General features: G+C 51.4%; 1 protein-coding gene across 12 annotated transcripts in view; it reads left to right on the forward strand.

The window, feature by feature from the left end:
- Window positions 1–13,222, forward strand: part of LOC149123228 (enhancer of mRNA-decapping protein 3-like) — a 54,148-nt gene that overhangs the window by 6,320 nt on the left and 34,606 nt on the right. For 3 of the 12 annotated variants that reach the window (XM_089310887.1, XM_089310898.1, XM_089310888.1), the window contains exons 2-3: window positions 6,858–7,039; window positions 10,818–11,134. In XM_089310887.1, coding sequence (XP_089167013.1) covers window positions 6,876–7,039; window positions 10,818–11,134 — 481 coding nt within the window. In that variant the 5' untranslated portion in view covers window positions 6,858–6,875. Of the gene's footprint in view, window positions 1–6,278; window positions 7,040–10,817; window positions 11,135–11,280; window positions 13,186–13,222 lie in introns of those variants that run through there. The other 9 variants (XM_089310896.1, XM_089310895.1, XM_089310893.1 and 6 more) reach the window with 8 other exon arrangements.

Raw genomic sequence — 13,222 nt, forward strand, 5'->3', positions numbered from 1 at the left:
TATTGAAATAAATGGGAAAATATATACTTGTCAACTAGCACTCACATTTTCAAAGTGTTAAAATTTCTACTCAGTTTTTATTAGCCTAATATAAACTTGACTGCATAACATCAGTGTTACTGGTCCTGGAGGCGGATTTGGTGCGTTTTTTCCTCAGCTCATTATAGAAATAAAAAACTGGAAACAGTTTACAAAGAAGCAGAAACTATTTTTTTGTTCATTCAGTTCCTAAATGATACACGTTGGAGGTGGTTGTTTTGCCTATAGGCTAAGCTTCCATCTGGGACACTCACATCCCGTATTAGAGTGCTAGGTTCAGTGCCTGGCTCTGCTTCCAATTCCAGCTTCTGCTAAGGGGCACCTGGGAGCCGGCAGGTGAGGGCTCAAATGTTTGTGCCACCCACATAGCAGAACTGGAGTTGGTTCCCAGCTCCTGGCCGGCCCAGCCCTGGCTGTTGTGGGCATTGTACCAGCAAATGGGAGCTCTGCCTGTCTCTCTCGCTCCCTTTCTTGTCTCTGATCTCTGAAATAAAATGAAAACAAGATGTTGAATGGAGAAGTATAAGTCCCCCCCCCCCTTTTTTTGTATGACTGGTGAATTTCTGGTGTTTTAAAATGCTTGTTACTACAGGTTTTTATTCTACAGCTATCTAAATTAAGTATCAGAGAAGGCTTATGATGGGGTATTAATGACAGCAAAGGAAACTTGTGCTTCTGTGACATGAAATAGACAAAGGCTGACAGGAAAGGGACATGAGCCTGAAGTGTGTGTGCTCTGTGCTCTTCGGCAGCATTGTGAAAGCTGCGTTGTATTGGAGACTTTTTTGCTGTCTTTTTTTTTTTAAGCTTTTATTTATTTATTTGAGAGGCAGAGTTAGGGAGGGTGAGAGGGAGAGACAAAGAGAAAGGTCTCCCATCCGCTGGTTCACTCCCCAAATGGTCGCAACCGCTAGGACTGTGCTGATCGGAAGCCAGGAGCCAGGAGCTTCCTCCAGGTCTCCCACGTGGGTGCAGGGGCCCAAGGACTTGGGCCGTCTTCTGCTGCTTTCCCAGGCCATAGCAGAGAGCGGGATGTCAAGAGGAGCAGCCAGGACTTGAACTGGCGCCCATATGGGAGGGCTTAGCCTACTATGCCACAGCACTGGCCCCAGCTTGCTCTCTTCAATATTTACACGTCCGTGGATAATTGTTGCCCCGGGCGGTGGGCATGTGGGGGTTCCGTGTGTGTGTGTGTGTGTGTGTGTGTGTGTGTGAAGTCTTCTCTACTGTAAGGATCCTGTGGCTGAGCCTGCTGCGGCACTGCTGCCTTTGTTTCCTGTTTCTCGACCCGGCTCGTGGCACCGGCGCGGGAGAGCACTAGAGGAGGGCTTGGCGCCGACTCACCCTGGGCTGGGCTTGCTCGTGCTTTGCTTCTTACGGGACAGACGCTTTACTATATGAACGTTCTTTTTATCGAATCTTCATGCGCTTTTTTTTTTTTTTTTTTTTTTTTTTTGCTCTTTTTGCTTCTTTTAGACTTAACATTTTATGTAGGCATATGTCTGAAATTTGTATTTGAAAACAGCTTGAGGGCCGGCTCCGCGGCTCACTAGGTTAATCCTCCGCCTGCAGCGCTGGCATCCCATATGGACACCGGATTCTGTCCTGGTTGCCCCTCTTCCAGGCCAGCTCTCTGCTGTGGCCAGGGAGTGCAGTGGAGGATGGCCCAAGTGCTTGGGCCCTGCACCCCATGGGAGACCAGGAGAGGCACCTGGCTCCTGGCTTCCGATCAGCACAGCACCGACCGTAGTGGCCATTTGGGGGGTGAACCAATGGAAGGAAGACCTTTCTCTCTGTGTCTCTCTCACTGTCTACAACTCTACCTGTCAAAAAAAAAAAGAAAAAAAGAAAAAAAAACGCTTGAAAAGTATTTTATTTCTTTTTTGCAGGAGTCACGGAAAGCAGCGGTGTTTCCTTTGTGCTCAGCGTGTATGTTAGGTTTATTTCAACTTCTATTTCCTGACTTCCGTGATTCCAGAGGTGTTGATTTCATTTCTTGTATAGGATTTCACGCGGAGGATGCTTTAAAAGTGCTGTATTTTTAGAACCATTTTCAAGAAGAGCCAAGGCATTTAGGTATAAATAGATACTACAGACTTTGAGTGGCTAACTTCTGTCACATTTGCTGTGTCTAGCTTCACTCATTGATTAAATCCCTGAATTGAGTTCCTCTTATATTCTGGGTGCTCTTACTGGCTGAACAAGACAGATAAGGTCCTTTGCCCTCTTCTGGTAGTGTGCCGCACACTGTGAACCGACAAGTTGAGGAGAGGTGTTGGAGGGCGGTGCTGAGCAGCCAGGGAAGGTGTCTTTGAGGCGGTAAGGAGCTTCCAGTCCCCGAGCGGAGGAGAGGAGAACGTTCTGGAGATACCTGGTTCGTAGTTCTCGAAGAGCAGCTCCAGTGGGTTTGAGAGCAAGGCAGGGGCCGTCATGCCTGGAGAATAGTTAGGGTGGGGGAAGTGTCATGATTTCTGTAACGTGAAATGTGATAGGTCAGACATCTTTGTTTTCCATTTTCTTGATTCGACTATTCGGCAGACTTTGCCTTTCTGTATATTTTAGAATCAGCTTTCCAGTTTATTTTGGTTCACAGTTTGTATTGATGCATACGTCATTCTGGGAGAGTTGGCAGCACCTCACTGAATCCTTTCGTCTGAAGGTGGAATGCGTCTCTCCGCCTAGGTAGACGCCTCCTGCTTCCCAGCAGTCCTTGCTCGCTTTCCTCGTAGAGTTCCCGCAGCTCATCAGACTTATTCCCAGGCATTCTGTGTTTCTAAAACCCTGTTGTGTTCTCAGTTCCCGGTGTTGTCTGTTGCTGTTATATGGAGTCCAGCTGGTTTTTCTGCATCGAGCTTGTGTTGTGGTCTTGCGAGCTCATTCTTGGAGTGAGACTTGTTTCTCAGCGTTCTTGGGTATTCCATAATCATGTCATTGCAGATGTGGACCGTTCGCCTTCTCCTTTCCAGTGCTGAGGCTTTTTGTGTCGTGTTGTATTGCACTGGTTGGGATCTGCAGTGATGTTAAATGGAAGCACACGTGGTCAGAGAGCAGATGCTTGCTTGGAGGGAACGCGTTCAGTATTTCACCATAAAGTATGATGTTAGCTGTCATTGCTTTGTAGACACTAGCCTCCATGCCCTCCACATATCATAGATGGGTGTTGGATTTTACACTGCCTGCATTTGGTGACCACATATGATTTCCTCATGTATTTTGTTAATGTAATGATGGAAAACATTGATTATTTGTTCACTTTTAAAGATTTATTTGAGAGGTAGTTACAGAGAGAGGCCTTCTGTCTACTGTTTCACTCCCCAGGTGGCCACAATGGCTGGAGCTGTGCTGATCTGAAGCCAAAAGTTCCTCCAGGTCTCCCACATGGGTGCTGGGGCCCAACTACTTGGGCCATCTTCTACTGCTTTCCCAGGCCGCAGCAGAGAGCTGGATCGGAAGTGGAGCAGCTGGGACATGAACTGGCACCCATATGGGATGCTGACACTGCAGGCAGAGACTTAGCCCATTACGCCACAGCGCCAGCCCCGATTCTTTTAAATTAAGCTTTATTTTGAGATACTGATAGAACCATATGCAGTTATAAGAAGTAATACACAGGGTCCGGCGCCATGGCTCATTTGGTTAATCCTCCGCCTGCGGTGCCGGCATCCCATATGGGCGCCGATTCTAGTACCAGCTGCTCCTCTTCCAGTCCAGCTCTCTGCTGTGGCCCGGGAAGGCAGTGGAGGATGGCCCAAGTGCTTGGGCCCTGCACCCCACGGGAGACCAGGAGGAAGTGCCTGGCTCCTGGCTTCGGATCGGTGCAGTGCCAGCCTAGTAGCCAATTGGGGGATGAACCAGCGGAAGGAAGACCTTTCTCTCTGTCTCTCTCTCTGTCAATAACTCTGTCTAATAAATAATAATAAAAGTAATACACAGAGGTCCCATATATTCTGCCGTTTCCCCCACTGGGCACTTCCTGCAAGGCTGTCACAGGGTCACTGCTGGTGTGTTGACATTGGTGTGGTCCAGCTGCAGGACACTTCCTTACCACAGGGCCCCTCCCCTTGCCCTCCTCAGCAGCATCAGCTTACCCCTCCTTGATCCTGGAACCACGCATGTGTTCTCCATTATTTTTTTCTCAAAGACGTATTTATTTGAAAGGCAGAGCAACCTAAAGAGAGTGAGACCGAGAAAGAGCTCTCCCATCCCCTGGTTCACTCCTCATGGCTGTCACCACTGGGCCAGGCTGAAGTCAGATTATAGCTCCATCCAGGTCTCTCACGTGGGCAGCAGGGGCCTGACTACGTGGGCCGTCACCCTGCTGTCTTCCCAGGCACAGTAGCAGGAAGCTGGATTGGAAGCAGAGCGGTGGGGACTCAGAGCCGGCACTGTGATACAGGATGTTGATGTCTCAGGCACCGGCCTAACCTGCACGCCACAAGACTGGCCCCCTGCTCTCCATCTCACAGCTTTGTCTTTTCTAAAGTGTTGCATGAATGGAATCTTGTAGCATGTAACTTCTGGAGGGGTCGGCGCTTTCCACCTGCCCCCACTACATGGATATACAGCAGATTATTGATTGACCAGTCAAAGATTGTCTGGGTTGTTTGCAGTTTGCTGCTGGTGCAAGTAAACCTGATACTAGCACTTGTGTATGGTACGGGTTTTTGTGTGAGCATCTGTCTTCCTTTCTCTGGGTGCATGACCCATGAGTGTAGTTGCTGGGTTGTCGCTCCCCCTCTTCGTGGAGGAACGACACAGGACCCTGCGCTGTTCTTTCGTCTGCTCGGCCCTCCCCGGGTTTGCTGCTGGTTCTTCCCGGGTTGGCTACCGACCCTTCCACCTCCGTGGAAGGGCGGTTCCCCCTGCCGCTTTTCCCCACTTCCACGGGGGAGCGGCACACCGCCGGCCGGCTCTCTCGGGGGCTGCACAGGTGTTCCCCTTAGATGTTCCTGGTGCATGTTGTCTCTCTCCTCCTTTATAGTCCTCTTCCACCAATCCCAACTCTGCTACCCACACGCCGAGTACGCTGCTCTCCTCCAATCAGGAGCAGGTCCTACAGTTTATTGGTTGAACTGGAGGCAGCTGTGTAGAAGCTGTTTCTCCCTTCTCATCGCCATATTGTGGGAGAGCAGATGCATAGAATAAGTCTTAATTCCAGTAACAGTCTAGTCCGAGTTGCTCCAAGTTGCTCCCCACACTGGGTCACACAAGAGCTGTGGGTTTGGATTTTTTGTGAGTCACCAAATTGTCTTCCAGAATGGCTGCACCATTTACCGTTCCCATTAGGAACTTAGGCCTGACAGTTTTTCTGTGTCCTTGGCTAGCACTTGGTGTTACCACTGTTATTGATTTATTTTGAAGGGCTGGGAGAGAGACAGCTTCCATCTGCTGGTTCACTTTCCAAGTGCAGTCGACAGCCGAGGCGGGGCCAGGCTGGGGCCAGGCACTGGGAACTCATTCAGCCTTCAGCATGAGCAGTAGGGACCCGTGTACCTAGGGCACCAGCAGGGTTTGCATCAGCAGGAAGCTGGAATCAGACGCAGAGTCAGAACGTGAACCCAGGCGCTCTAATATGGGATGTGGGTAGACAAACAGTGTTATTATTTTTTTAAGATTTTATTTATTTGAGAGGTAGAGTTACAGACAGTGAGAGCGAGAGACAGAGAGAAAAGTCTTCCATCCATTGGTTTATTCTCCAAATGGCTGCAACGGCCGGAGCTGCGCTGATCTGAAGCCTGGAGCAAGGTGCTTCTGCCTGGTCCCCCACGAGGGTGCAGGGGCCCAAGCACTTGGGCCGTCTTCCACTGCCTTCTCAGGCCACAGCAGAGAGCTGGATTAGAAGAGGAGCAGCTGGAACTAGAACCGGCGCCCATATGGGATGCTGGCACAACAGGCGGAAGATTAACCTGCGCCATGGCACCAGACCAATATATATATATATATATATATATATATATATTTTTTTTTTTTTTTTAAGATTTTATTTATTTGAAAGAGTTAGAGAGAGAGAGAGAGAGGTCTTCCATCCACTGTTTCACTCCCTAGATGGCCGCAGTGGCCACATCTGCACCATTCTGAAGCCAGGAGCCAGAAGCTTCTTTGAGGTCTCCCACGCAGGTGCAGGGGCCCAAGGACTTGGGCCATCTTCCATTGCTTTCCCAGGCCATAGCAGAGAGCTGATTCGGAAGAGGAGCGGCCAGGACTAGAACCGGCACCCACATGGAATGCCTGCGCTGCAGGAAGAGGATTAACCTAGTGCGCCACGGTGCTGGCCCCATAACCTTGCTTATTGATATGTGTGCTCTTGGGGCTTGTGCTGTGTTGTAGTGGGTAAAGCCGCTGTTTGCAGTGCTGGCATCCCATACGGGCACCGGTTCAAGTCCCGGCTGTTCCACTTCCAATCCAGCTCTCTGCTGTGGCCTGGGAAAGCAATAGAAGATGGCCCAAGTGCTTGGGCCCCTGCACCCGTATGGGAGACCCAGAAGAAGCTCTTGGCTCCTGGCTTCGGATCTGTTGCGGCCATTTGGAGAGTGAACCAGCAGGTGGAAGATCTCTCTCTGCCTCTGCCTCTGCCTCTCTGTAACTCTGCCTTTCAAATAAATAAATAAATAAATAAAGTCTGTCTTTAAAAAAAGCCCGCATGCTCCTGCTGGAAGCAGTTGTACCGGTTGTTTTTGTGCTCTATCACCTCAGTTAAGGATGTGACAGAGTGTGTATAGTTAAGCAGTGTTTGACACAGAGCCTGCCGTCGTATCTACTGTCTGAATTTAATGGAAAATCCGTCCCTCGGTGCACTGAATCGTTGCCTCTCTTCACAGTGCCCTGGCATCGGCAGCATGGCTACTGACTGGCTGGGCAGCATCGTGTCCATCAGCTGTGGCGAGAGCCTGGGTGTCTACCAGGGCAGAGTGTCCGCCGTGGATCAGGTCAGCCAGACGATTTCTCTCACGCGGCCTTTCCACAACGGGGTGAAGTGTCTTGTGCCCGAAGTCACCTTCAGGTGAGTGTCCCGACAGGTCTCCCCCGCCTGGCCTGGTGCTCTGTTGAGTGGGAGGGGGTCTGGCTGCCAGAACCCCCTTCCCAGGGCCTTGTCAGGCGGGAGCGCCTGCGGTCTTGGGTCTTGACCTCAGCTGCCATCTGGTTCAGCTGCGACTCTGGCTTTCAGCTAACGATTAGGGGTTTGCGGAACTTTACTTAACTGTCAGTGTGCAGTAGTATTTAAATGGGTCAAATTCAGAGCAACTTTTTTTTTTCGTTTATGGATTCTCAATTTTGTATTTGGGATCTTTTTTAGCTTTCTCCCCGTGTACATGTGCCTCTGTGTGTAGGTTTGTGTCATGGTGCATCCCCAGTGCGTATTGTAACCTTGGCTGAAGCCCCCAGGGATGAGCAGGGCCTTTTCTCAGTATTTGCTGGTGAATCTCGACTGGACTTGTGCCTTCACTCGCCTGTGTTCACCGGTTTGGTGCAGGCAGGTCCTGTTTTTTTTTGTTTTTTTGTTTTTTTTTTAAAGATTTTATTTATTTATTTGAGAGGTAGAGTTACAGACAGAAGGAGAAACAGAGAGGTCTTCTTCCGTTGGTTCACTCCCCAGATGGCTGCAACAGCCGGAGCTGCACTGATCCAAAGCCAGGAGCCAGGTGCTCCTCCCTGGTCTCCCATGCAGGTGCAGGGTCCCAAGCACTTAGGCCACCCTCCACTGCCTTCCCAGGCCACAGCCGAGAGCTGGACTAGAAGAGGAGCAACCGGGACTAGAACCGGCACCCATATAGGATGCCGGTGCCGCAGGCGGAGGATTAGCCTACTGCACATGGGGTCTGCCCCAGATCCTGTTCTTACGTACCTGAAAAGGAGAGGGAGGCTGTGGGGTAGGAGCTTTCTTGATTTGCTGAGCACTCCCCTTCCCCACACCTGCCACACATAACCTCTCCTGTGGGTACACCCACTCCCACTGTGTGCAGGGCTGACCTTACATGGCTCTGCGTCTTCAGCTCTGGCCTTTCTCCTGGCTCCTTTCTCCTGCATTCTCATTCCCGGGCTGCTCCCATGGTAACACTCTCTTTGCCCTGACCTGGCTTTGGCTGTCAGGTTTTGCCTGTCTATCCCCTTCCCTTTTTACCCACAGTCCTTTGCAGAGCAGAGCAGTCTGCCTTCGCTCTCCAGCGCCTCCTGCCCTTGGCAGCTGCTAGCTGACTTTATCATCTTAGGGAGTAGCTGCTGTCAGGGTTGCAGCGCCCTAACCGCCCGCTTTAGTCTCGGTTCTAATCCTGTCTGAACGTACTTTTCCTTTTTAAAAAGGAGAGATAGATTCAAGTATGAAAGGCAGACATTTAGATGGATCTCCCACCTGCTGGCTCATTAATCTAAATGCTCTCAATAGCTGGGGCTGTGTTGGGTGGAAGCCAAGACCAGGAACTCAGTCTGGGTCTCCCACATGAGCGGCAAGGACCTGCGTACATGAGCCATCACCTGCTGTCCCCTAAGGTGCACGTAAGCAGGAAGCTGGAATGGAGAATGGAGACGGCGCTCCAGTATGGCACCGCTGCATCACAAACAGTGTCTTTTTTTTTAAAAAAAGATTTGTTTTATTTGAAAGAGTTACACGGAGAGAGGAGAGGCAGAGAAAGAGAGGTCTTCCATCCATTGGTTCACTATCCAATTGGCCACAATGGCTGGAGGTGCGCCGATCCGAAGCCAGGAGCCAGGAGCTTCTTCAGGGTCTCCCACGTGGGTGCAGGGGCCCAAAGACTTGGGCCAAGTTCCACTACTTTCCCAGGCCATAGGAGAGAGCTGGATTGGAAGTGGAGCAGCTGGGTCTTGAACTGGCGCCCATATGGGATGCTGGTTCTTCAGGCCAGGGCGTTAACCTGCTGCGCCACAGTGCCAGCTCCAGCAGGCAGTGTCTTAAGCACTGTGCCAAGCGCCTGCCTCCTTAACTCTGAAGCACCCTCTCTGCAGTCTGTGCCATCACGTTGGGTTTTCTTTCCCTGTATTCTTTGTGTTCCTCTGTTCCTTTACTCAGAGGCTTTTTATTTAAAGGTTCTTTTTCTTCTTCTTTTTTTTTTTTTTTTAAAGATTTATTTACTCATTTGAAACTCAGAGCACTCATCTGTTGGTCACTTCCCAGGTGGCCACAATGATCAGTGCTGGGCCAGGCTGGAGCCAGGCGCTCCATACGAGTCTCCATGTGGGTAGCAGGGGCTCAGGCGCTTGGGCCATCCTCTGCTGCTTTCCCAGGTGCACTAGCAGAGAGCTGGATTGGAGCTGGGACGTGAACTAGCACCCACATGGGAGGCTAGCGCTGTGGGCGGTGGCTTTACCCACTATGCCATAACACCAGCCCCAGACCACCTGTTAAGATTGGTGACTTCCTGTTCCGTCGTGGGTTCCTTCCTCTGTCTGTGTTCCTGGACAGTCTTGTGGGTGCCTCCTTGTGCGTCAGCAAGGGCTCAGCACAACCCCTGTCGGAGCTCGAGACGCTCTGTCCCTGGTCACTTCCACCTGGAAATACGCAGGGTAGCTGGACTTCAGTTTTCTGAGCTGAACTCATCATGCTTAACTGTAGATTTCTCCTTCCAAAGGTCTGCCTTTCACCCAAGTTAGAATTTCGGAGTCATAGTAGACTCGTCCTCTTTAATCCTCACGTTTAGGTGGTTGCTGAATCCTGTGAAAATGCCGCGTTGCCCGTTCTCCCGTCTCCTTGTCGCTCACCTGGTTCATCTCCTCTTTCTTGCTTGGTCTCCTTAGTGCCTCTGCCTCTAGTTTCTCTGTCTCACTATAGCCAGTGGGAGGAGAAACCCAGCGAGATCCTGTCTGGTCCCTGGTTGTCCCTGCAGCCTCATTCCTGAGAGCCATGCGTCCTCCCTTTGAGTGACACGGTCACGGTCACAGTTCCTCCCATGGCCATGTTTGCAGTCTCTGCCTGAGAAACCTTTCTCCCCCGTTGTCTGCTTGGCCAGCTCCATCCCCTCACCCCCGCCCAGACTGAGCTCACGTGTTGCCTCCACCTCCCCAGCTGACTTCAGTGTTTTACTTCTGGTTCTGTGGTCCCTGAGCACACTCTGCCATAGCCCGTTCTGCTTTTGATTGATGTGTTGAGTCTTCTCCCCTGACCCGACTGTGAGCAAGCGCCTTGTGGGTGCACAGTGGTTTTCATCTCAGTAGCCTGTTCCTAGCCCAGGGCTCACCACGTAGCCGTGAGTGCTCTCTGTATGCCTGTTGGTGAGCAAGGGAATGAATGTTACTGGGACAAGCCAGTGCCCCTCCCTCTCTCTCTCTCTCTCTTTTTTTTTTTTTAAGATTTATTTATTTAAAGGCAGATTTACAGAGAGGCCAAGGCAGAGACAGAAATCTTCCATCCACTGGTTCACTCCCCAAATGGCTACAACAAATGGCTGGAGCTGGGCTGATCCGAAGCCAGGAGCTTCTTCAGGTCTCCCACGCAGGAGCAGGGGCCCAAGCACTTGGGCTATCTTCTATTGCTTTCCCAGGCCACAGCAGAGAGCTGGATCAGAAGAGGAGCAGCCAGGACTCGAAACGGCGCCCATATGGGATGCTGGCACTGCAGGTGGCAGCTTTACCCGCTGTGCCACAGTGCCGGCTCTGCCAGTGTCTCTTGAGAGACCAGTGCCGTGCCGGCTGAGTGTTCCTAGCTGAGCCCTGTCTCCTCTCCTAGTGCGTCAGAACCCGCTGCACAGCAGTCCTGACCAGTGGGGCCTTTTCTTTTGTTTCTTACCACGAGTAGAATTCTGAGACTTGGATCCTCTTGTTTATTTCAGGGCAGGTGACATTACAGAATTAAAAATTCTGGAGATACCAGGTCTTGGAGAGAGCCAGAATTCTGGAGACCTTCATCAGCCAGAATTAGGTCCCTCTGGTGTGGGGTACCAAGTGGGCATCAACCAGAACGGCACAGGCAAGCTGGTCAAGAAGCCGACCTCTTCCAGCAGTGCCCCCCAGACCATCCCCAGAAGGACAGACATGAGGAGCCAGGACGCCACTGTCTCGCCCCAGCAGCACTGCTCCAGGAGCTACGTGGACAGGCACGTGGAATCCCTGAGCCAGTCCAAGAGTTTCCGGCGCCGGCACAACTCCTGTAAGTAGGGCCGAGTTGCTCTTTCTCCTTAATCAGACGCTCTAGGGCTCTGCTCTCCCTGCTGCTTGCTGACAGGGCCTTTATTGTTCTGATGGAAAGGGAGCTGGCAGAGCCTCACAGAACACAGCGTGGTTCTCTCACTGCAGATGTTACGGGGAAGGAAATAAGCTGTTCAAGACAAGCGCGAGCTTCCCGGCCCTGCCCCCGCGTCACCTCCCTCCTCGGGAGCTGTCAGATGTGCCCAGAGTCCACCGAGACTCGGCCATGGTGGGCCAGGTCTGAGCTGAAGTGCACGCGGGCTGTTGAGATTCTGGAGTGGATTGGCTGGGTCCTCAGAGGAGAGGAGGCGCCTGGCCCCACATCTCTGTGATCCCTTGTCTGACACACTGACAGTTTAAAATGTCCTGGGCCAGGCATTTGGCCCATCACTGAAGACGCTGCTTGGGACATCTGCATCCCATGTCCCAGTGCTTGGGTGTGACCCCCAGCTCTGTTCCTGATTCAGCTTCCCACTGATTGCACCTTGGGAGGCAGCAGGTGATGTCTCAACTACTTGTGTCTTTACATTTATGTGGGAGACTTGGATTAAAAAAAAATTGTTTGAAAGGCAGAGGGGGCCGGCATTGTGGCATAACGGGTTAAACTGCTACTTGAAACTCCAGCATCCCATAAGGGTGGAGTTGGAGTCCTGGCTGCTCCACTTCTGACCCAGCTCCCTGCGAATGTGCTGGGAGGGAGTGGAGGACGGCCCGAGTGCTTTGGCCCCTCCACCATGTGAAGACCCAGATGATGCACCTGGTTACTCGTTTCAGCCTGGTTCAGCCCCAGTGGTTGTGGCCATTCGGGGAGTGAACCAGTGGATGGAAGGTTTCTGTCTCTGCTGCTTCTCTTCTGTAACTATGCCTTTCAAGTAAATAAAATAAATCCTTTTTTTTTTTTTTTTTGACAGGTAGAGTTACAGACAGTGAGAGAGAGAGAGACAGAGAGAAAGGTCTTCCTTCCGTTGGTTCATCTGCCAAATGGCTGCTACAGCCAGAACTGCACTGATCCGAAGCCAGGAGCCAGGTGCTTCTTCCCGGTCTTCCATGCGCATGCAGGGCCCAAGCACTTGGGCCATCCTCCACTGTACTCCCGGGCCACAGCAGAGAGCTGGACTGGAAGAGGAGCAGCTGGGACTAGAACCGGCGCCCATATTGGATGTTGGCGCCACAAGCGGAGGATTAACCAAGTGAGCCACAGCGCTGGCCAATAAAATAAATCTTAAAAAAATGAAAGCCAGAGAGAGAGAGGGAGAGACCAGTCTTTTATTTGCTGGGTCACTCCCCAAATGGCCACAACAGCCAGGTCTGGGCCAGGATAATCCCAGAAGCCAAGAATTCCATCCAGGTCTTAACACATACCTGGAAGGGGCCCAAGCATGTGAGCCATCTGCTTCTGCCTTCCCAAGTACATTAGCAGGGAGCTGGAGCAGAAGCAGAACAACTGGTATTTGTACCAGCTCTCTGATAGGGGATGGTGGCATTACAAGCAGGAACATAGCAACAGTGCCACCCCCAGAGACCTGAGTTGAGTTCCTGTCTCTCACTTTTAGCCTGGCCCAGCCCAGGTTATTGTGAACATTTGGGGAATGAACCAGTAAATGGGTGATCTGTTTATCTTTCTCTCTCTGCCTTTTAAATAAATAAATAAATATTTTTTTTAAAAAGAGACCAGTGGGGCTGGCGCTGTGGCATAGTGGGTAAAGCCAACGTCTGCAGGGCCAGCATCCCATATGGGCGCCTGTTCATGTCCCGGCTGCTCCACTTCTCATCCAGCTCTCTGCTGTGGCCTGGGAAAGTAGTAAAAGACGGCCCAAGTCCTTGGGCCCCTGCACCTGCGAGGGAGACCCGGAAGAAGCTCCTGGCTCCTGGCTTCGGATTGACGCAGCTCCGGCCGTTGTGATCAATTGGGGGATGACCCAGCAGATGGGAAACCTCTCTCTCACTCTCTCTGCCTCTCCTGTCTTCATACAACTCTGCCTTTCAAGTAAATAAATAAATAAATATTAAAAAGGGGAGGGGGAGGGTGACCAGCGTTGTGGCATAGCAG

The sequence above is a fragment of the Oryctolagus cuniculus genome, chromosome 12, assembly GCF_051225735.1.
Source record: "Oryctolagus cuniculus isolate XC-2025 breed Fujian yellow rabbit chromosome 12, ASM5122573v1, whole genome shotgun sequence".
In the NCBI taxonomy this organism is placed as follows: Eukaryota; Metazoa; Chordata; class Mammalia; order Lagomorpha; family Leporidae; genus Oryctolagus; species Oryctolagus cuniculus.